Source organism: Oryx dammah, unplaced genomic scaffold (genome assembly GCF_014754425.2).
Source record: "Oryx dammah isolate SB20612 unplaced genomic scaffold, SCBI_Odam_1.1 HiC_scaffold_29, whole genome shotgun sequence".
NCBI classification, from domain to species: Eukaryota; Metazoa; Chordata; class Mammalia; order Artiodactyla; family Bovidae; genus Oryx; species Oryx dammah.
This window is the reverse complement of record NW_024070213.1, coordinates 69,943,669-69,964,648: the sequence shown is the minus strand read 5'-3', so window position 1 is coordinate 69,964,648 and position 20,980 is coordinate 69,943,669. Positions and strand designations below refer to the sequence as shown.

At 38.2% G+C, this 20,980-nt stretch overlaps 1 protein-coding gene across 3 annotated transcripts; it reads left to right on the top strand.

Moving 5' to 3' along the window:
• Positions 1 to 3,957: 3,957 nt before the first annotated feature.
• Positions 3,958 to 19,876, top strand: TMBIM4 (transmembrane BAX inhibitor motif containing 4). 3 transcript variants are annotated; one of them, XR_005719716.1, is made up of 8 exons: positions 4,000 to 4,183; positions 5,097 to 5,270; positions 10,019 to 10,127; positions 11,087 to 11,192; positions 13,334 to 13,367; positions 15,238 to 15,355; positions 17,549 to 17,594; positions 18,107 to 18,374. XR_005719716.1 is itself a non-coding variant. In XM_040233391.1 (7 exons), the coding sequence occupies exons 1-7, from the start codon at positions 4,087 to 4,089 to the stop codon at positions 18,311 to 18,313; spliced, it is 717 nt and encodes a 238-aa protein (XP_040089325.1). In that variant the 5' UTR covers positions 3,958 to 4,086; the 3' UTR covers positions 18,314 to 19,876. The 3 variants fall into 3 exon arrangements, 1 of the variants encoding a protein (XP_040089325.1); XM_040233391.1 differs by lacking the exon at positions 5,097 to 5,270 and having other exon boundaries at positions 3,958 to 4,183; positions 18,107 to 19,876; XR_005719715.1 differs by lacking the exons at positions 4,000 to 4,183; positions 5,097 to 5,270 and adding an exon at positions 4,186 to 4,544 and having other exon boundaries at positions 18,107 to 19,876.
• The last annotated feature ends 1,104 nt before the right edge of the window (positions 19,877 to 20,980 follow it).

Genomic DNA, 20,980 nt, shown 5'->3' with positions numbered 1-20,980 from the left:
TTCGTTTCTTTTGCAGTTTCTTGACTTGCCATGATTTTTTAACTTGCTATTTAATGTAATTTTAAGTAAAGATATCATTTAAAGCTATTAGCATAAATTTTACTATTGATCTTTTTTTTAATGAATTTTTATGATTCTTTATTATTATTTTTTTTATGAGGTCTTCGTGGCTGTGAGCAGGCTTTTTCCGGTTTTGGTGAGCAGGGGCTACTCTCTAGTTGCTGTGTGGGAGCTTGGGCTTCTCATTGCGGTGGCTTCTCTTGTTGCCAAACAAGGGCTATAGGGTATGGGCTTCAGCTGTTGTGGCACACGGGAGCTTACTTGCCTCTTGAACCTGCATTGGCAGGCAGGTTCTTAACCACTGGACCACCAGGGAAGTCCCTACCACTGATCTTTATATTGTGCAAAGCCAGTTTTAAATGCAAACTGATGTGAGAAATAACCAAAATTACATAATTTGTATTTCATAGCTTCTACATGCAGATGACACCACCCTTATGGCAGAGAGTGAAGAACTAAAGAGCCTCTTGATGAAAGTAAAAGAGGAGAGTGAAAAAGTTGGCTTAAAGCTCAACATTCAGAAAACTAAGATCATGGCATCTGGTCCCCATCACTTCATGGGAAATAGATGAGGAAACAGTGGAAACAATGGCTGACTTTATTTTGGGGGCTCCAAAATCACTGCAGATGGTGACTGCAGCCATGAAATTAAAACACGCTTACTCCTTGGAAGGAAAGTTATGACCAACCTAGACAGCATATTAAAAAGCAGAGACATTACTTTGCCAACAAAGGTCCGTCTAGTCAAGGCTTTGGTTTTTCCATTGGTCATGTATGGATGTGAGAGTTGGACTGTGAAGAAAGTTGAGCACTGAAGAATTGATGCTTTTGAACTGTGGTGTTGGAGAAGACTCTTGAGAGTCCCTTGGACTGCAAGGAGTCCATCCTAAAGGAGATCAGTCCTGGGTGTTCATTGGAAGGACTGATGTTGAAGCTGAAACTCCAGTACTTTGGCCACCTGATGCGAAGAGTTGACTCATTTGAAAAGCCCTGATGCTGGGAAAGACTGAGGGCAGGAGGAGAAGGGGACGACAGAGGATGAGATGGTTGGATGGCATCACCGACATGGGTTTGGGTAGACTCCGGGAGTTGGTAATGGACAGGGAGGCCTGGCGTGTTCATGGGGTCGCAAAGAGTTGGACACGACTGAACTGGACTGAACATACTTATGTATTTCACTCTCTACCTTCTGCTTACAGATAAGGATGGACTGAAAGGAAAAAAAAATTATGGTTGTGAGGATAAGCATCTTTATACGTTTATTAGTCATTGTGCATGCGTGTGTCTATTTTCTATTGACTGCCTGTCTCTCTTTTATTTCTTGATTTGTAACAACTGTTTTTATATTCTGGAAAGGAGCATTATGTGCATTCCATGGGTAGTAAATATCTTCTCCCATTCTATGACTTCCTTTTTATTCTCTTATAGTATACTTTGACTACTATAAAGTTCTTCATTTTAATATAGTTTGTCAATCTTCTCCTTTGGGGTTAACTGCTAGTTTACACATGGCTTCAGAAATCTTTTCTTTACTCAGATCATAAAGATATTCTCCTATATATCATCTTCTCAAAGCCTTATTGTTTTGTCTTTCACATTTAGGTCCCAAATCCATCTGAAATTTCCTTTTTTTGTAATTGGTAAGAGGTAGGAGATCAAATGCTACTTTTAGTCAATAAGACAGTGGATTCCCAGTCCAATCTGGTTAGTTCTATATACTAAATCCTATTATGACTTGATAGTAAAATGAGTAATGTGTTTTTGAAATGTTTATAAAATCATAAAAAGATAAGTTTTTTGCTTGTCATTATGAAAAAGAGGTTAGTTTTTTAGACAAAAGCTTCCAATAAAGTCAAATTTAAGAATTTAATTTCAGAATAGACAATTCCACAACTATGCTGAGTTCTACTTGCTAAGTCTTTTGAGTGTTATGGTTAAAGTGAGGATGGCAAATGTAGGTGGATCAAAGTAAAGTGTTAGTCGCTCAGTCATGTCCGACTCTTTTGCAACCCCATGGACTATAGCTCACTAGGCTCCTCTGTCCATGGGATCAAAGTAAATTTGTTAAAAAAAAAAAATCCAGGGGATCCTGGGATATTACTCTGGGTATATCTACAGGTTGTCTTTGGGTGGAATAACAGCAATACCATAAATATTCACTTTGATCCATCGTGTTTGCCACCATCATTTCTTTCATTAGTAAAGCGCAACCTCCTCTCTTCCCTGCCTGTGGTCATGACTCTCTCCAAAATTCTACATTTGGCATACAGTGATCTGGCCTTTATTGTGCCTCATTCTTTGCTATCTGTGCCCTTACTCCAACTGAGCTTTGCCCCTTGTGCCCTTACTGCTTTGCAGATGTTGGTCTCTTGAGAACCTACCTATATTACTCCACTCTTCTCTGGTTGGCTCTGCACATGTCTGCCAGCATTAAGCATTATCTTATTCAGAAAGCTGAGTTTTTAGAAAGTGATTGATAATTTTAGGGATTATTATTGAAAGTGAAGTGAAGGTCACTCAGTCGTGTCCGACTCTGCGACTGTATGGTCCATAGGAATTCTCCAGGTCATAATACTGGAGTGGGTAGCCTTTCCCTTCTCCAGGAGATCTCCCAACCCAGGGATAGAACCCAGGTGTCCCACACTGCAGGTAGATTCTTTACCAGTTGAGCCACAAGGGAAGCCCATCATTGAAAGTAGTATAATTAAAACCAACTGTACTTCAATAAAAATAATGTAGGGACTTCCATGGTGTTCCAATGGTTAAGATTCTGAACTTCCAATGCAGAGGGCCTAGGTTTGATCCCTGGTCAGGGAACTAGCTCTCACATGCTGAAACCACGAGTTCACATGCCGCAACTAGGACCTGGTGCTGCCAAATAAATAAATATTTTTTAAAAATAATAATTTAATGAAAAGTGTCTCCTCAGTGTGATTATTGCCAGAGTAAATGAATGAGATGGGGGCTTCCCTGGTGGCTCAGTGATAAAGAATCAACCTGCCAATGCAGGAGACACAGGTTTGAGCCATTCCTGGGTGGGTAAGATCCCCTGGAGAAGGAAATTGCAACCCGCTCTGGTATTCTTGCCTGGGAAATCCCATGGACAGGAGCCTGGCAGGCTACAGTGAATGGGGTCGCAAAGAGCAACTAAACAACAACAAGAAAGAATGAGATGGGTATTTGTTGAACGGAAGGATGAAAGGGGACTTCATTTTTATCACTTTTAGCAACTTCTGGTCAGAGGATTTAAGAAACTTGTGGAGGAAAATCTGAGAAAGCTTTCACTTCAGATGACACTGAATATGTAACTCATTTTCTCTCCCGCCCTAATCTGAAGCAAACTCCTTTTTCCAGTCTAACTGAAGCATTTTAAAAAAGCAGAGACATTACTTTGCCAACAAAGGTCCGTCTAGTCAAAGCTATGGTTTTTCCAGTAGTCATGTATGGATGTGAGAGTTGGACTACAAAGAAAGCTGAGCTCTGAAGAATTGATGCTTTTGAACTGTGGTGTTGGAGAAGACTCTTGAGAGTCCCTTGGACTGCAAGGAGGTCCAACCAGTCCATCCTAAAGGAAATCAGTCCTGAATATTCATTGGAAGGACTGATGTTGAAGCTGAAACTCCAATACTTTGGCCACCTGATGCAAAGAACTGATTCGCTGGAAAAGATCCTGATGCTGGGAAAGATTGAGGGCAGGAGAAGGGGACGACAGAGGATGAAATGGTTGGATGGTATCACCGATTCAATGGACATGGGTTTGGGTAAACTCCGGGAGTTGTTGATGGACAGGGAGACTTGGCGTGCTGCAGTCCATGGGGTCGCAAACAGTCGGACACGACTAAGCAACTGAAGGGAACTGAACTAACTGAACGTTCGAGGCGACCTCATCGATTGGTTGGGGCTTGGCTCGGGCGCGGCCGCTCGGCTAGTTGGGGCTGGATCGCTTCCTCAGGAAGTGGCTTGGAGGCCGTTGTGGTGGCGTAGTTAACTTAGCTCCGCGGGGGCCCTGGGGGTTGCTGTGCTGACATGGCGGACTTTCACCCCCGCTACCCCTGCTCCTCCATCGAGGACGACTTCAACTATGGCAGCTGCGTGGCCTCCGCCAGCGTGCACATCCGAATGGGTACGTCGCCGGGTTCCTCCCGACCCGCCCTTGTCGGTCCCGCGGCGTCGCCGGCCTCTGGGGGCTGGTTTTCGGCTTCTGAGGCGAGCATTCTCCGCGACCAGGCCCTGGGGATACCGCCGGTCTCTTGGGTTCAGAGGGCAGCCTTCCCTCCTCCTTCCGGCCCCCTGGCTGGGAAGAAGAGCTTTCTTCCTCCGCATGGGCTCAGAGGCAGAGGCGAGGTGGTTCCCCAGGGGTACGCCCAGAGACCTGAAACTGAGTCCATTCTATCGTCTTCGGTGGAGAAGGGGTTGAAAACCTCACTAGCTTGAATTTGACATCTTTCAGTTAAGAGAAACTTGGGTTATTTTTTTCCGTGAAAGTAAGTTTATTATATGATCATTGTGATGTATATCTGAAAGGAAAATGAACGTGAAGTCGCTCAGTCGTGTCCGACTCTGCGATCCCATGGACTGTAGTCTACCAGGCTTCTCTGACCATGGGATTTTCCAGGCAAGAGTACTTGAGTGCATTGCCATTTCCTTCTCCAGGGGATCTTCCTGACCCAGGGATCGAACCCAGGTCTCCTGCATTGCAGCCTGTTTTTGATATAAGAGCTGATTCTATGTCCTCGTCTGTCTTTGCAGTTTCTGTGTCCTGGTATGAGGCTGTGTTCACCCATCTGGAAGCCCTGCATACCCCGTACTCCTGGGGTTTAATGGTGGCTTCCTCATGAAGGCGTGATTGATCATTACCTCCATTTTCAGCCCTTCTTTCTTCTCAGGAGAATAGGGTGTGGGGCTGAAAATTCTAAGCTTTAGATATATATTTGAAAGGAAAGTGAAAGTGAAGTCGCTCAGTCGTGTCCGACTCTTTGCGACCCCATGGACTGTAGCCTAGAAAATTATAATCATGGCTCCTTTCTTGGTAACAGCTCCCATCCAGGAATTCACCCAGTGTGATCTCAGTAGAACAAATGACACACACACCTATCAAGAAATTACCAGGAAGGAACCCTGCGTCATGGTCATTGGACCTGTGACTAAGCTGACTGCATCTGTAGTTTAAAATGGTATCTGGTCTGTCAAAAATTTTTACGAATTAAAAGGTAAACAGAAATGCCCCCCTCTATTTTTTAAGCAAATTAACCTGCTGATCTAACCAGTGTCTTAAAGGGAGCAACTGTGACTTCCAAAACTTATTTCCTCACTGCCTTTACATGAAGGAAAATGGGGTTGTTTTGAAAATGTAATACGTACGTCTTCTGGAAAATACTTTTGGAATATTATATATTTAAATAGCCAAGGCTTATTGGTAGAAAACAACAAATTATGAAGCTACAGAAAAATGATGTGAGAATGAAAGCCGAGTACAGTCTCTACCTTGAGCACTTTTATAGTACCATTAAGTTAGTTTATATAATTAGTTGTTACAGATGTAATATACATAGTCTGTTAAACTAGTCTGTTTTAGCAGTTTACTATATTTGTATTTTTGAAACACTAAGACATACTGTTTTATACTCAGAAGCACAATGTTATGATTATTTTACATTTCTGCAACTTTGTATTTTTATTTAATGTATCATACTGAAAAATAGCAGTACATATATTTATAGCTTTATCATATTATTTTTAACTGTGGTGATCATCTATAATATGTATGTTCCATAATTTATTTAATCATCCTTTCTTGATGGGTATTTAGATTGTTACTTTTCATTCTTTTTATTCCTTCAAATAGAGCTTTAGGGGCCATTCTTCCATATGGTTGTGAATTTCTCCAATTATTGTTCTATAAACTTTTAGCAGTGAAATTATAGGTCCAAAGAATATGTGCATTTAAAATTTGATGTCATCAACTACCCAAAGAGACTGCACCTGTTGACTCTCCAGCAAACAATACATGAGGGTGCCTTTTACTGACTCTCACCAGCACTGAGATCATCAAACTTCTTAGTATCTGGCAATATGGTAATCAGGGATTAGCAAACACTTTCTCCAAAGAGCCAGATAGTATATATTTTCAGCTTTGTGGAGTCATAATAAAGGACTCTGTGGCACAGTTACAAAATTCTGCCATTGTCATGCAAAAGAAGCTGTACAATTGCAATTAGTCACTCAGTTGCGTCTGACTCTTTCTTTGCAACCCCATGGATTGTAGCTTGCCAGGCCCCTCTGTCCATGGAGTTATCCAGGCAAGAAAAGACGCTATAGAGGACACAGAAATGGCTGTAACTGTGCCCAGGAAAACTTTACTTATAAAATCAGGTGATGTGCTGGGTTTGGCCCTTAGCCATAGTTTACTGCCTCTTGTTGTGGGTAAAAAATGTAATCTTGTTTTAATCTACATTTTTTTAGCCAGGTTAGTGAAGGTGAACATTTTTCTTTTGTTTATACAACTTTATTGGGCTCCCTGCTGATATTAAGGATATAGCAGTAATCAGACAATATTTGAGTCCTCTAAATTTATTATTTGTGTGGAGTAGTAAGGGAGATAGACCCTAAAGAGTTAAGCAAATAAATAGACTACTAGCAGTGTTAAAGTCTCTGAAGAAAAGAAACAGTGATGAAATAGACACTAGAGCCTAGAATAGTAGCTTAGTAGCTATTTTAGTTAAGGAGTGGTCAGGGAAAGAACTTTTAAAGGAGATGGCAGTTGTGTTGTTGAGAAGGAGCTAGCTAGGTTGTATTTGTTATCTATTACTTTGTTAAAAATTATTCCAAATTTTAGAAGCTTAAAACAACAGTTATTCACACAGTTTCTGAGAATCAGAAATCTGGGAGAGGTGTAGCTAAGTGGTTCTGGCTCAGGGTGTCATAGGAGAGTCCACTCAAGGTGTGGGCTAGGGCTGCAGTCAGCTGAAGACCTGACTGGGTTGAAGATCTGCTTCCTGGAAACCCCACTCATGAGGATATTGATACAAGGTGTTAATTCCTTGCCATGTGACCTTCTCCATTGGCTGCTTGAGCATCATGGCGTGGTAGCTGACTTCTCAAGAGCATGCAACCCAGGAGAGATCATTAAGGAAGCTACCATGTCTTTTATGACCTAGTTATGATAATCACGGGCTTCCCAGTTGCTCAGTGGTAAAGAATCCATCTGCCAGTGCAGGAGATACAGGAGGTACAGGTTCAAGCCCTAGGTCCAAAAGGTCCTCTGGAGAAGGAAATGGCAACCCACTCCAGAATTCTTTTCTGAGAAAGCCCACAGACAGAGGAGCCTAGTGGGCTGCAGTCTATAGGGTCACAAAGAGGCGGACATGACTGAGCACGCATGCACATGTCATGTAGGGCCTGTAGGCCCCATAAAAACTTCAAAAATTTTATTGTAAGCAGAAGGGAAACCATTAAAAGTATTTAAGCAGGGAGTCACATGATATGGATGACTTTACAAAAAGATAACTGTCAACAGCTGTGGGACTGTAGGTGGGACCAGTGAAAGCATGCAGACCAATTAGAAGGCTACTGTAACAGTGCAGGTGCTAGATCATAAGACTGACTGGAAATGTAGCAAAGGAGACCAAAGAGGTGGATGACTTTGTAAGTAGAAGGTACAGTAGTTGTTGATGGATTGGGAAAAGAGAGGAGAATCAGGTGACTCCTACATTTTTGGCTTGGGGGAGGTTGGTGCTGGTTACCGATTGGGTAGAAATGAAAAGTTCATGTTTCAGCCTGTCAAGTTTGAGTAGAAAGGGGAGAAGTAGAAGTAGAAAGCAGAAAAGTAGAAAGGCAGAAATAGGACTCAAAAAAAACCACAAAAACAAAAACTGAAAGATTGCAGTTTGACTTGTTTTCTTATCAGATCTTTTTTCTGTGGGTGTGTATGTATATCTTTTGCCACTTTTTATATTAGTTATTCAAAATGGGTGTCAAATGTTACTTTTTGTAGGATTTGATTTAAGTTCTATTTTTAAAGAGTATAGAGGACTTCCCTGGGCATCCAGTGGTTGAAAGTCCATGTTGAAATGCAGGGGACACCAGTTTGATCCTGATCCGGGAAGATCCCACATGCCGAGGAGCAACTACAGCCTCTGCGCCACAGCTCGTGAGCCTGTGCCCTAGAGCCCAGGGGCCACAGCTCCTGAAGGCCGTGTGCCGTAGAGAGTGGCCACCGCAGTGAGGAGCCCATGCAGCTAGAGAGCAGCCCCCACTCACTGCAAACAGAGGAAAGCCCTTGCAGCACTGTACACCCAGCACAACCAAAAAATAAACAGTCTTATATTTTAAAAACATGTAATGGGAGGGCCTTTAAGGATTAAATCTTTAGTATTTATGAACATTCTCTTATTCTTATAAAATATTTATTTTGCTACTTGATATTTGGCAGACATGCCATCAAAGCACTTCATCATTCCTTGAGGAATGAGGTCTTTAGTAGGAATTTTTTTCAAAGAGAACATTTATTGCCTGCATATTGTCATGAGAGTCAAGAGACAGTACCACATCTTTTGTTGGGTAAAAATCATTCCACAGTGGTGGTGTTGCCTAAGAACAGTGCTCTATGGAAATTATGTGGCTCCATTATTGTGTCAGAATAACACCTTTTCTCTGACTGGCAAAATTTACTTTTCATTAGTTCAATATAAGTTTATTTAAAAGCAAATAAAATTTAACGAGTATTTATTCTGTGCCAAGGGCTTCCCAAATGGCTCAGAGGTAAAGAATCTGCCTGCCAATGCAGGAGATGCATGAGATGTGAGTTTGATCCCTGGGTTGGGACAATCCCCTGGAGAGGGAAATGGCAACCCACTCCAGTATTCTTGCTTGTAAAATCCCACAGACAGAGGGGCCTGGCAGGCTGTAGTCCACAGGGTCACAGAGAGTTGGTCCAGAGTTAGCGATTAAACAATATTCTGTGCCATCCCCTTGCAGAGTGCTAGGGACTCATGCTGAGTTGTGTCCTAAAATGGGAAGCTTAAAATGAATATTATCCTATTATTAGGGAGCTCTTGAGTCTTCATAGTCTAATAGTGAAGGACAAGTAGACATCACTATGAAATAAAGTGCTTAGAAGTCTGTTTAGGGTCCTTCAGGAATATGAGGAACTCTTTGTGACCCTATGGACTGTGGCCCACCAGCCTCCTCTGTCTGGCATTCTGCAGGCAAGAATACTGGAGTGGGTTGCCATGCCCTTCTGCAGGAGATTCCTGACTCAGGGATCAAACCCATGTCTCTTAATCTCCTGCATTAGCAGGTGTGTCCTTTACCACTAGCGCCACCTGGGAAGTCTTCTGTGTATCAGAAGACTTCTATAAATATTTTTAGATCATTGCGCTTTGGAGTTGATTTATGCATGTTGGTAATAATGTATTTTGAAAGTAAGAATTTCTTATATAGAAACTAGAGGCAAAGATACGAGAAGTGAGAAATAAAAATAGGTGAGTGAAAGTAAGTTTATATATTATTTGCCTTTTATGGAGAAGTTTCATTTTAGGGAAACATTTGCACTGCTTGGAAATTACGATTTCTTTTTAAATTTGATATCTAACCATATGCTTTTTATTCCTGCTTTTCACTTTCAAGATAGCTTCATTATTTAAAACATGTTCTGGTTTTAATCCTTTGCTTTGCTGTATGTTGCACAAATATGGATTTGATGGTTTCGTTTTATTTTGATGGAAACATTTGTATTCTGGCCCATTAACTTAATTTTTTTAAGCTCATGCTTCCTGTAGTATAGTTAACAAAATTTTTTATTTTCTAGGAGGCTTTTTTAAGTTTTAGTTACAGTTGTGATATTTGGATTAAGAAAGAACTTACATAGTAATTTAATGTGTCTAAGAAGAAACCTGATCTTGCTATACTCTGATAAATGCTTAAGAAAATAGTCATGTGTAACTTTTTTCTCTTTCAGCCTTTCTAAGGAAAGTCTACAGCATCCTTTCTCTGCAAGTTCTCTTAACTACAGTGACATTGGCAATTTTTTTATACTTTGATTCTATACGGACATTTGTGCATGAAAGGTAAGGTAATGACCTGATTCTGAATCATTTTCAGCCACTGCATGTGACTCAAAGGGCATAAGATGAGCAAAGGTAGTTTTTTTTTTTTTTTCCTATTAACTTTTGAGGTTAGAATGTAAAAAAGATTCATTAACTCTTGTAAATAAATTTTTACAAGAAAAATAATCTACAATATGGTATTTACCACTAACCTTTTTAGCTTGGTTTCATAGAGTTAACCCCTCATTCCCATTAAGAATTTTTATTGAATGTAATTTTTTGTGTGTATCTTTATTAGACTTATGCCCTGTCCCCAAAGCCCAAGACAGTGCTTGAAAAGTTACATTTACCTTAGTGTTAGTTCACAGCTAGGAAAATTTCACTGAAAACCTTTCAGAGGAGTTCCATATGGTTCTTCCCTAATTTGTTTAAGATTTGACCTCCAAAATAATTATTTCCATGGGTAAGAGTAATATAGACTTTATATTAAAGAAAAGGGAAAGTAAAGTCTTAGAAGTAGATAATTTGTATCCTCCCTTTACAAAAGGGGAATCTTGAACTATTAGTTTGCTATTTGGAGTAAATTCTTTAAGTTACAGCTATATAGTAAATGCCTTATAAAAGTAGTTAGGTATAAAATTTGCTTATTATTTAATAGTTTTTCTTTTTTGAGTTTTAGTTTTTAAAAAAGGCACTATGCTAATTGAAAAAATTATTCAATATAATAGAAATTCATGAAGTAAAAAGGTTACATTTTCCACATTCATTGTGGGAAAGATTCTTTGTCTTCCTGCTCCTTCCCATCTCACAGTCCTCAAATTTTCCCCATGGAAAAATTTCTTTGGTCAGTTTGGTTTAGATCCTTCCAAATTTTTTTTTCCTATACTTTCATGAACACATAGAGAAATTTTATTATTAAATTGGATGTTATGTATGGTATTTTTTTAAGTTGAGAATGCTTTTAATTCTTTGTCTTTCAGTCCTGCCTTAATTTTGGTGTTGACCCTTGGATCCTTGGGTTTGATTTTAGCCTTGACTGTAAACAGACATAAGCATCCCCTTAACCTTTACCTGCTTTTTGGATTTGTAAGTACTTTGACAATGTGTTCCCTTAACATTTATTCCTGAATTTTAAATTTATTTATTTGAATGCATATATATACGTAACAGTAGCAGAACCAAATTAATGAGTTTTTTAAAAAATCAAGGCATTACCTTTATGATAATTGTCTATCAGATAAAATCTAACTAGAGTAAGCAAATAAAACAAAGATGTAATTAAGAGGAAAGAAGCTTGAGGATGAAGCTCAGTATCCCTAACTTTTATTTAGGATATGAGTTCAGCTACTTTTGACATGGCTTAAACAAGACAGCTTATGTCTCTTTCATATGAAAATCTGAATGACTGTTTAGTGAAGTTGTAGGGGCCCAGACACTGCTATAGTTCAGACATTTCTAAAGTTGCATTGAATAAGATAGCTTGCTACCATACCTGCATTCTGTCTATTTAAAAAATGAAAAGAGAAAGGAGAGAGCAGACCTCTTTGCTTCTCAGAGTTATATGTCTCTCTATTCATATTCTATTGACTAGAATATAGTCACACTATATTCTAGCTTTTAGATCTAGATTCTTGCAGATCTAGCTGCAAGGGAAGCTGAAAACGTAATGCTTAATCTGAATGGGTATATGTTTAGGCAAAATTCTGTTACCAAGAAAGAAAAAAAGAATATTGGGAGACAGTTTCAAGACTCTGCCACACCAAGTTCAGTTCAGTCACTCAGTCATGTCCAACTCTGCGATCCCATGAATCGCAGCATGCCAGGCCTCCCTGTCCACCACCAACTCCCAGAGTTCAACCAAACTCAATGTGTGTCGAGTTGGTGATGCCATCCAGCCATCTCATCCTCTGTTGTCCCCTTCTCCTCCTGCCCCCAATCCTTCCCAGCATCAGGGTCTTTTCTAATGAGTCAACTTTTCGCATGAGGTGGCTAAAGTGTTGGAGTTTCAGCCTCAGCATCAGTCCTTCCAGTGAACACCCAGGACTGGTAGAACTGGACATAGAACGACAAACTGGTTCCAAATAGGAAAAGGAGTACGTCAAGGCTGTATATTGTCACCCTGCTTATTTAACTTATATGCACAGTACATCATGAGAAACACTGGGCTGGAAGAAGCACAAGCTGGAATCAAGATTGCCAGGAGAAATATCAATAACCTCAGATGTGCAGATGACACCACCCTTATGGCAGAAAGTGAAGAGGAACTAAAAAGCCTCTTGATGAAAGTGAAAGAGGAGAGTGAAAAAGTTGGCTTAAAGCTCAACATTCAGAAAAACTAAGATGATGGCATCTGGTCCCATCACTTCATGGGAAATAGATGGGGAAACAGTGGCAACAGTGGCAGACTATTTTTTTGGGCTCCAAAATCACTGCAGATGGTGATTGCAGCCATGAAGTTAAAAGACGCTGACTCCTTGGAAGGAAAGTTAGGACCAACCTAGACAGCATATTGAAAAGCAGAGACATTACTTTGCCGACTAAGGTCCATCTAGTCAAGGCTATGGTTTTTCCATTGGTCATGTATGAATGTGAGAGTTGGACTGTGAAGAAAGCTGAGCGCCGAAGAATTGATGCTTTTGAACTGTGGTGTTGGAGAAGACTCTTGAGAGTCCCTTGGACTGTAAGGAGATCCAGCCAGTCCATCCTAAAGGAGACCAGTCCTGCCACACCAAAGTACTATCTAAATATTATATTCTTTCCATGTTTTGTTTGTGTGAGGTAGTGAGGTTTTTTAAATATGCATGTGATTTGCAGTTTCAACTTTATTTACATTATAAAGAGTGAGAAAAATAGAATTTTCTATATTACTTCTAGAATCTCCTTGTTACAGATATGAAAAATCTAGTTGAGTTTAAGGAGTAATGGTATCACAGTTGGAATCTGTTCTCATGGAAATACCCTGGTTGTCCTATGGTTGGGGAACTAAGATACCACAAACTGTGCAGCACAGTCAAAAAAAGAAAAGAATAAATATTTTCATTTAATACATTGAGGTTTCATTTTTATTATGGTGGGCTTATTATATGTCCCATGTACTTCAAAAGGCTGCTCTGAAGCTAAAATGAGATCATGGGTATGAAATCACCTTGAATTCATGGAAATCAGAACATGTACTTAACAGTATAAATTTTACATGCATCTATGTAATTTAAGTCTCTTTTTCTTAGACACTGTTGGAATCTCTGACTGTGGCCTTCGTTGGTAAGCCATAATTGTGCTTCTGTATATTACAGTAACTTTTTAAAGTGGATAAATCTTTTGGTTAAAAAGTGTTTGAGGCTAAAGCTTAACATCATGTAATGTCATATTAAAAAATGTGGCATAGAATGAAGAATTCCTAAAATATAAGCAAAAAGTAAATGTTTTTATAGTTTAGCTGAGTTTAGAGGAAGTTGAAAAGAATTAGGAAAACAATAGGAACAGAGAACAATATTCATTTTGTTTATCCAACAAGACAACATCAGATACTTCCCTGGCAATCCAGTGGTTAATCACTGCCCTTCCACTGCAGAGGATATGGGTTCAGTCCCTGGTCAGGGAACTAAAAATCTCACATGCTGCATAGCACAGCCAAACATAGAAAAAGACAACTATAGCTAATCTTTTTCCTTGTTTAAAGGGATCTTAAAAGAACTAACATGTTTGGAACCATGCTCTTTCATCACAAGAGCTCGGTATCTCAAATTGCCTGCACTTAACTGTACCTTATTACATCCTCATATAGTCATTTCTCTTTTGTATTTTATATAATATTTAAAAGGAAGTATCTATTATAATTATTTGATGTACCCTATATAATAATATCTCAAGTAAAAAGTTTTGTGATTAACAATAAAAATTCTGATTGTTTCAAAATTATTTATCTGGGGTACCAAAAAAGATCAGAATTTACTGTTACTGTCAGTAGCAGTAAATTGTGGTCCTTATTGTTAAAGTATTTCTCTCTTCTTATTGTGTCATTACTGTTTTTAACTTTTTCATGCTAGGTTTTGTCTATATGTTTTTTGGTAATTCATCTCTTCTTTTTATAAAAGAATCAGAATATAAATAAATAATAACCACCAAACTAAATAGGGTTGAAATTTCTCAACATGGAAAGGAAGTATTATTAGTACTTACTTATTATTAGTATTATTATCTATTACTTGCTACTATGTTATTAAGTGTATCTCTGTCCTCTGTGGCACCCACCATTTGTAAGGGATGTTGGAGAGAGATGGAATTCACCCGAACTTACACTGAAATTTCTGAGAAGCAGGAAGAGTGATTTCATGTTTTATCTTTTCTGCATTCATCTTCTTAACCCTGTACGGGATAAATAAAGTCTAACTACTTAGGAACAGAAGGTACTTGGATAATTTATCCCCCTCAAATTAAAAATTACTTAAATGGATTTGAGTTCAAAACACCCAATTACCTTTAAAGAGGTTATAATTCAGTATTCTGTAAAATGTTGAGCAGTTTTATTACAATACCTATAGTCAGTCTAGATGGTCATTGTAAAATTTCTGAAGTAAATTCGACATATATCCAGTAAACCCCAATAATGTACTCCAGGATAATGCAGACTTGGATATAAAGCAATTCGTGGTTGGTTTCTATTCCCTACAGTGCTGGTGAATGGCAGACAACCCCAGACAGCCTCAATATTTTTCTTGCCTAGGAATTCCCAACCAGCCACAGGACCCAGAACCATCACTATTGATTGTTTAAGCCATAGTTGACAGTCACCACAAATGGTGATAAACTGTAGCTGGGATAGAAATGGGTGAAAATCATTTCACCATATTCCCTAAACTCTTAAACCAGCTAGCTGTGTATTATCTTCTAGCCATTTCTTTAACTTCATAATGATGTGATCTCCTTATGTTGTATATTTTGGAGCTTGCTTACTGCACTATGGGTTTGGTTTTACCGTACAAGAGTTGAAGACTGAATAAGGAATCTTTTCATAATTGTTTTTATTGGCAAGTAGTATAGGACAAAATAAGGCATTTCTATTATATGACAGAAAAAAAAAGCTTTTATATTGTTTATATGTATTTTTAATCAGTGTTTTGTAATTTTACAGTTACCTTCTATGATGTGTATGTTGTCCTGCAAGCTTTCATACTGACTTGTGCAGTATTTCTTGGTTTGACTGTATATACTTTACAGTCTAAGAGAGATTTCAGCAAATTTGGAGCAGGGTAAGTGATATATTTATCATGGCTATGATAGATAGGTATCTTTAATACTACCTAGTTTTGAGAGAGGTGCTATACTGTTAGCTTTGGATACTTTAAAAATGGAGGTAATGAGAAGTCCTCCCTTTGGGTACTAGGGCCTTACTCTCCTGGAGCATACATGATAGGAGATGGAAAGTAGCTTTGAGTTTTTTGCTTCACCTCTATATTGAAAGGGAAGTGAATGCCCTGAAGTTTAAGCCTTCTAGAGAAGCTATAGGCTTGCATGCTTTATAAATGGTATGAAATTTACCTGAATTATTTAGATCTTAACATTAACTGTTAGAAATGTTACCATCCACATCTTTGTGGCAAAAGCAAGGTAATTGTGACCCAGGTGCTAGAGAAGCCTGCATGAACTTTAAATCTTTTTGGTTCTGTATCCTTTTTGACCTGTATCCTTCTTCAAACTAATATAAGGAATGACCCTTTTTATATTAAGATAATGGTACTGTGTTGCCCTTACCTTGGTAAGAATGCATAGAATCTTTCCTAAGCTCACAATGGCTTTCTTTTGGCATATAATCACCTAAACATTTTCTGTTCTTTTTTCCTGTTAAAGCATTAAAAATTTACAAGCAGTCTAGTCTTGTAAAACTTTCTTTCCTTCCTCTTTTTTCCTGGTACTCCAGATAGTGGAGATAGTGAAGGGACTGGGAGGTCTGGTGTGCTGCAGTCCATGGGGTCACAAGGAGTTGGACACGACTTAGCAACTGAACCAGATTATCAGAAGTCTCTACTGGGATAAAATATTAATTGGTCAGCCAATACTGATAATTGTGCGGGATGCATAAACAGTTGTATTAGAATGGAGTTTGACTTAAGGAGAAGCTATATATATATATATTTTTTTTTTCTTCCTGTTTTGCATATGTGTTAGGTTCTGTTATTCTAGGAAGCAATTAAGTTCTTTGGAAATTGTCTGAATCTTTTGAGGCTTGTTTTTAAGCTCTGTTAGCTTGATTCAGAACAGCTTTTAGTTTAGGGCTAATTTGGCCCCACTCTTGAGATAGTATCCTTCTGAGGATTACTCAAAGCCCCATGTCTCAGGTCTTTGCACTCTGGCTGGTGTGAATCAAAACTATTTCTGGCTTTAGTGTGTCTGAGGATTTTTCTGCCTGGTTCTCTCTGGTGGTTCTTTCTCCAGACTTTGGTACTTCCTCACAAATATGCATTGATAAGTACTCAGCTAAAGACTGGCGGAGAACCCTCTGCATGCCACCAGAACTCTCTGTATAACTCTTCTTTTCTCTAGAACTTGGACCTTCAGAGTCTACCACTTTAGCTTCTCTCACCTCTGAATTCTCATCTCTTCAACTCAAGGAAACCACAAAGCTGCATATGGATTCCTGTCCCTGCACTGTTGCCTGGGAACTCTAGCTGGGTCATTTGTAGAGCTCACCTTCTTTGTTTCCCTTATCTCAGGACTCATTGTCCTGTGCTGCTTGTTGTTTGAAAACTGTTGTTTCGTATATTTGTCTCATTTTTATTTAAGGAGGGAGCATAAATTTGGTCAGTGTACTACTTGTGGCCTGAGGCAGCAGATGTATATTCAGGCTTCCAAGTCTCATAAGGTAATAGGACTGACTTCTTAGATGTCCTTGTCATATAATTATATCTTACATATATAATATATAATTTTATTTTATATATAATGAATGATAACTCATAAAATTATAGCAGTGGCAAATTTATGTGCATAAATTAAGTTCTTTAATACAGTAGAATAAAACAGTGTACATTGGGAACTCTAATGGATATGTGTGTTCACAGAGTAATTTGTTATTTGGTTAAAAATGCAATTATGCTTCATTGGTAAATTTATATATTTTTAAGAGGTTTTATAGCTCTCTGAATTAAATATTTCTAATGATATTTTGCTTATGTCAATATTTTCTTTATATTCCAATTGAAAACTTTAAAAATCATACTCTTAATTAGTCTCATATACCATAAAAGCAAATGTTGAATAGACAGCTGTTCTTTCAATTTCTGGGTATTCTATAATATTCATTGTACATTGAAGAATTCTTACATTTCAGTGATTCTTTGCCAAATATCCGGATGGATTTATTTATTCAGAAAATGCTCAATGAGTTTACAAAGGTTTTTGGTTAGGAACAATATTCTAAATTATTAAAATTTTTGTTTTTATAGACTGTTTGCTGGTTTGTGGATTTTGTGTTTGTCAGGAATCTTGAGGGTAAGTTGTTTTAGAATGGTAACTTGAAATATAAATAATCTCAAAAAGCTATGAGAGACATGTTATAGTAGGACACTTGGTTATAATTATCTGGAAAATATGTATGTAGAATGATTTTAAAATGATATTTTAAAAATCAAGGTCTTATGTATTGGTTGAAAGAAAGATGAACAAATGAGTTAAATGAAATAGAAAGAGGTCCTCACTTGCAATTGCTAATCTTCAAGTGGCACATGTAATTCTGAGTAAGAAATAGATTTTAAATAATTTATGTTTGGAATGGTACTGTTCAAAGTCAGGTGGGTAATTTAATAGAAAGGAGGATATTCATTGGTTCCTCCCTTCACCCATTCATCCAACACAAGTGGACCTGCCCTGCCTTTTTCTACGTTTAACATTTGTATTCAAAGTTGTACAGAATTATTAAGTATGTATGTAGAGTATAAGTAACTTAAGTATTCTTCATGCTGTTCTTTAAATATAAAACTATTACAGTAATCTCTTGGCTTTAGTTGTTTTTTTACAGTGAGACAGTGGAGTTGGTCTTGGCTGCTGGGGGAGCCCTTCTTTTCTGCGGATTCATCATCTATGACACACACTCACTGATGCACAGGCTGTCACCTGAAGAGTATGTATTAGCTGCCATCAACCTCTACTTGGATATCATCAATCTCTTCTTGCACCTGTTACGGGTTTTGGAAGCAGTTAATAAAAAGTGATGGAAAGCAGTATATAGAAACTGATTCATTAAGTAATAAAGTTTGAGATATAATTGTTAAATACTTTTAAGATCTTATTTGTATGCTGTGTATTATAAAGTATAAATCTCCTTTGACTAGATTTTAATCTTATTTAGAAAGGAAAAAGTATGGAAGATAAATTACAGGGAATTATTCAGTATTACAATAAAATTAAAATGTTAATTACATTTCATTACAGTATGATGCATTAAAAATTAAAAGTGTGCTTAAGTCAGGTATTTTGACATAAAAGTTAATGTTCTTAGTTTTTAAAGTACAGGTTTCATTTAAAAATTATAGCAGTATGTGACCAATAAAACTTTAGCAAATTCCTGACAGCATTCATTTGCTAGGGTGGCATAACAAAGTACCACCAATTGCATGGCTTAAACAGAAATTTATTTTCTAAAGTTTTGGATGTTGGAAGTGTGAGGTCAAGGTAGGGTTGATTTCTTCTGAGGTCTCTCTCTTGCCTGAATGATGGTCATCTCCCTGTGTCTTTACATGGACTTCTCTCTGTACTTGTCTGTATTCAAATTTCCTCTTCTTGTAAGGATACCAGTCATATTGGACTAGGGCCCACCCTAATGACTTCATTTTACTTTAATTAGCTCAATAAAGATTCTGTCTCCAAATACAGTCACATTCTGAGGTACCAGGAATTGGGACTTTGCACTGGTCGTAAATGTTTGCATTCACTAAAAAATTTGTTGAAACCTAATGCCCCCTTGGATGCTATGAGGAGGTAGGGCTTTTGGGATGTGCTTAGGTCATGAGGATGGAATTCTCACAAGTGGGATTAGTGCTCTTTTTATAAGAGAGCCCACAGACACCCCTCACCCTTTCTGCTACATGAGCTAATGATGAAAAGACAGTCTATGAACCAGGAAGAGGATCTTTAAACTAGACACTGAATATGCCTGCACCTTGATCTTGGACTTCCCAGCCTTTAGAACTGTGAGAAGTAAATTTTTGTTGTTTATAAACCACCCAGTCTCTATAGTGTTTTGTTTTGGCTGCCCAAATAGATTAAGACAGACTTTATTATCTGAATTTTCAGCAGGTACAACTCAGCCTGTAACACTCACTAAGCATAGTTTCCCAGCTACTAACGTGAAATAAACTAGTAGTATATAGATACAGCCTTTGGTGAGTTTTAGATGTAAATTTGACTCCATCACTATCAATTAATTATTGAATATCCAGTTGCATAATGCTATACTCAAGTTAACATAGCATCGTAGGTAAGAGAATCTAGATTGGAATCCTTACTGTGTAATCAACTGGTGATTTGACCTTTGGCACGTTACTTATCCTTCCTTCCTTCCTTAGGTCTTTACCTCATCTTTATAATAGGAAAAACACCACCTTCTTAATTGATTGTTGTAAGGATTAAGTGAGATGAGTATGTCATATAAACTAAGTGTTTATTAATGTCAGCTGCTGTTATTATTGTTAGTCCAAAGGGAGAATGTACTGAATTGTGACTAAAGATAATAAATAAGCAAATGCAGATAATGACATTTAAAAAATGTAAAACAATACCGTTTTTTAAAATTTATTTTTAATTGGAGGATAATTGTTTTACAATGTTGTGTTGGTTTCTATAACTATATATATATATATATCCCCTCCCTCTTGAGCCTCCCTCCCACCCCTGTAGGTCATCACAGAGCACTGAGCTGAGCTTCCCGTGTTACACAGCACCTTCCTACTAGCTATCTCTTTTACACATGGGAGTGTGTATGTCAGCACTACTCTCAATTCATCCCACCCTCTCTTTCCCCATTGTTTCCACAAGTCCATTCTCTATGTGTGCGTCTTTATTCCTGCCCTGCTGATAGGTTCAGCAGTACCAGTACCATATAGATTGCATATGTATGTATGAAAATATAATACTTGTTTTTCTGACTTACTTCACTCTGTAATAATACCATTTTCTTCACTCTGTAACAAGGTCATCTTTTTTCTTTTTACCCAGCAAATCATTGTTTGGTTCAGGAATAACAGTTTTAACAACTGGTCTAGTTATATTTTGTAAAAACAACCATCAGTTCAGTTCAGTCGCTCAGTTGTGTCCAACTCTTTGTGACCCCATGAACCGCAGCATGCCAGGCCTCCAACTCTCGGAGTCTACCCAAACCCATGTCCATCAAGTCGGTGATGCCATCCAACCATCTCATCTTCTGTCGTCCCTATCTCCTCCTGCCCTCAATCTTTCCCAGCATCAGGGTCTTTCAAATGGGTCAGCTCTTCTCATCAGGTGGCCAAAGTATTGGAGTTTCAGCTTCAACATCAGTCCTTCCAATGAACACCCAGGACTGATCTCCTTTAGGATGGACTGGTTGGATCTCCTTACAGTCCAAGGGACTCTCAAGAGTCTTCTCCAACACCACAGTTCAAAAGCATCAATTCTTCAGTGCTCAGCTTGCTTTATAGTCGAACTCTCACATCCATACGTGAACACTGGAAAAACCATAGCCTTGACTAGACAGACATTTGTTGGCAAAGTAAATTCTCTGCTTTTGAATATGCTATCTAGGTTGGTCATAACTTTCCTTCCAAGGAGTAAGTATCTTTTAATCATGGCTGCAATCACCATCTGCAATGATTTTGGAGCCCAGAAAAATAAAGTCAGCCATTGTT

Excerpts from the sequence above, each read along its gene's own strand:
- TMBIM4 (XM_040233391.1), top strand. The coding sequence starts at position 4,087 with ATGGCGGACTTTCACCCCCGCTACCCCTGCTCCTCCATCGAGGACGAC. Across the intron at positions 10,128-11,086 it reads CGGACATTTGTGCATGAAAG|TCCTGCCTTAATTTTGGTGT; the intron begins GTAAGGTAATGA and ends TTTGTCTTTCAG. Across the intron at positions 13,368-15,237 it reads TCTGACTGTGGCCTTCGTTG|TTACCTTCTATGATGTGTAT; the intron begins GTAAGCCATAAT and ends GTAATTTTACAG.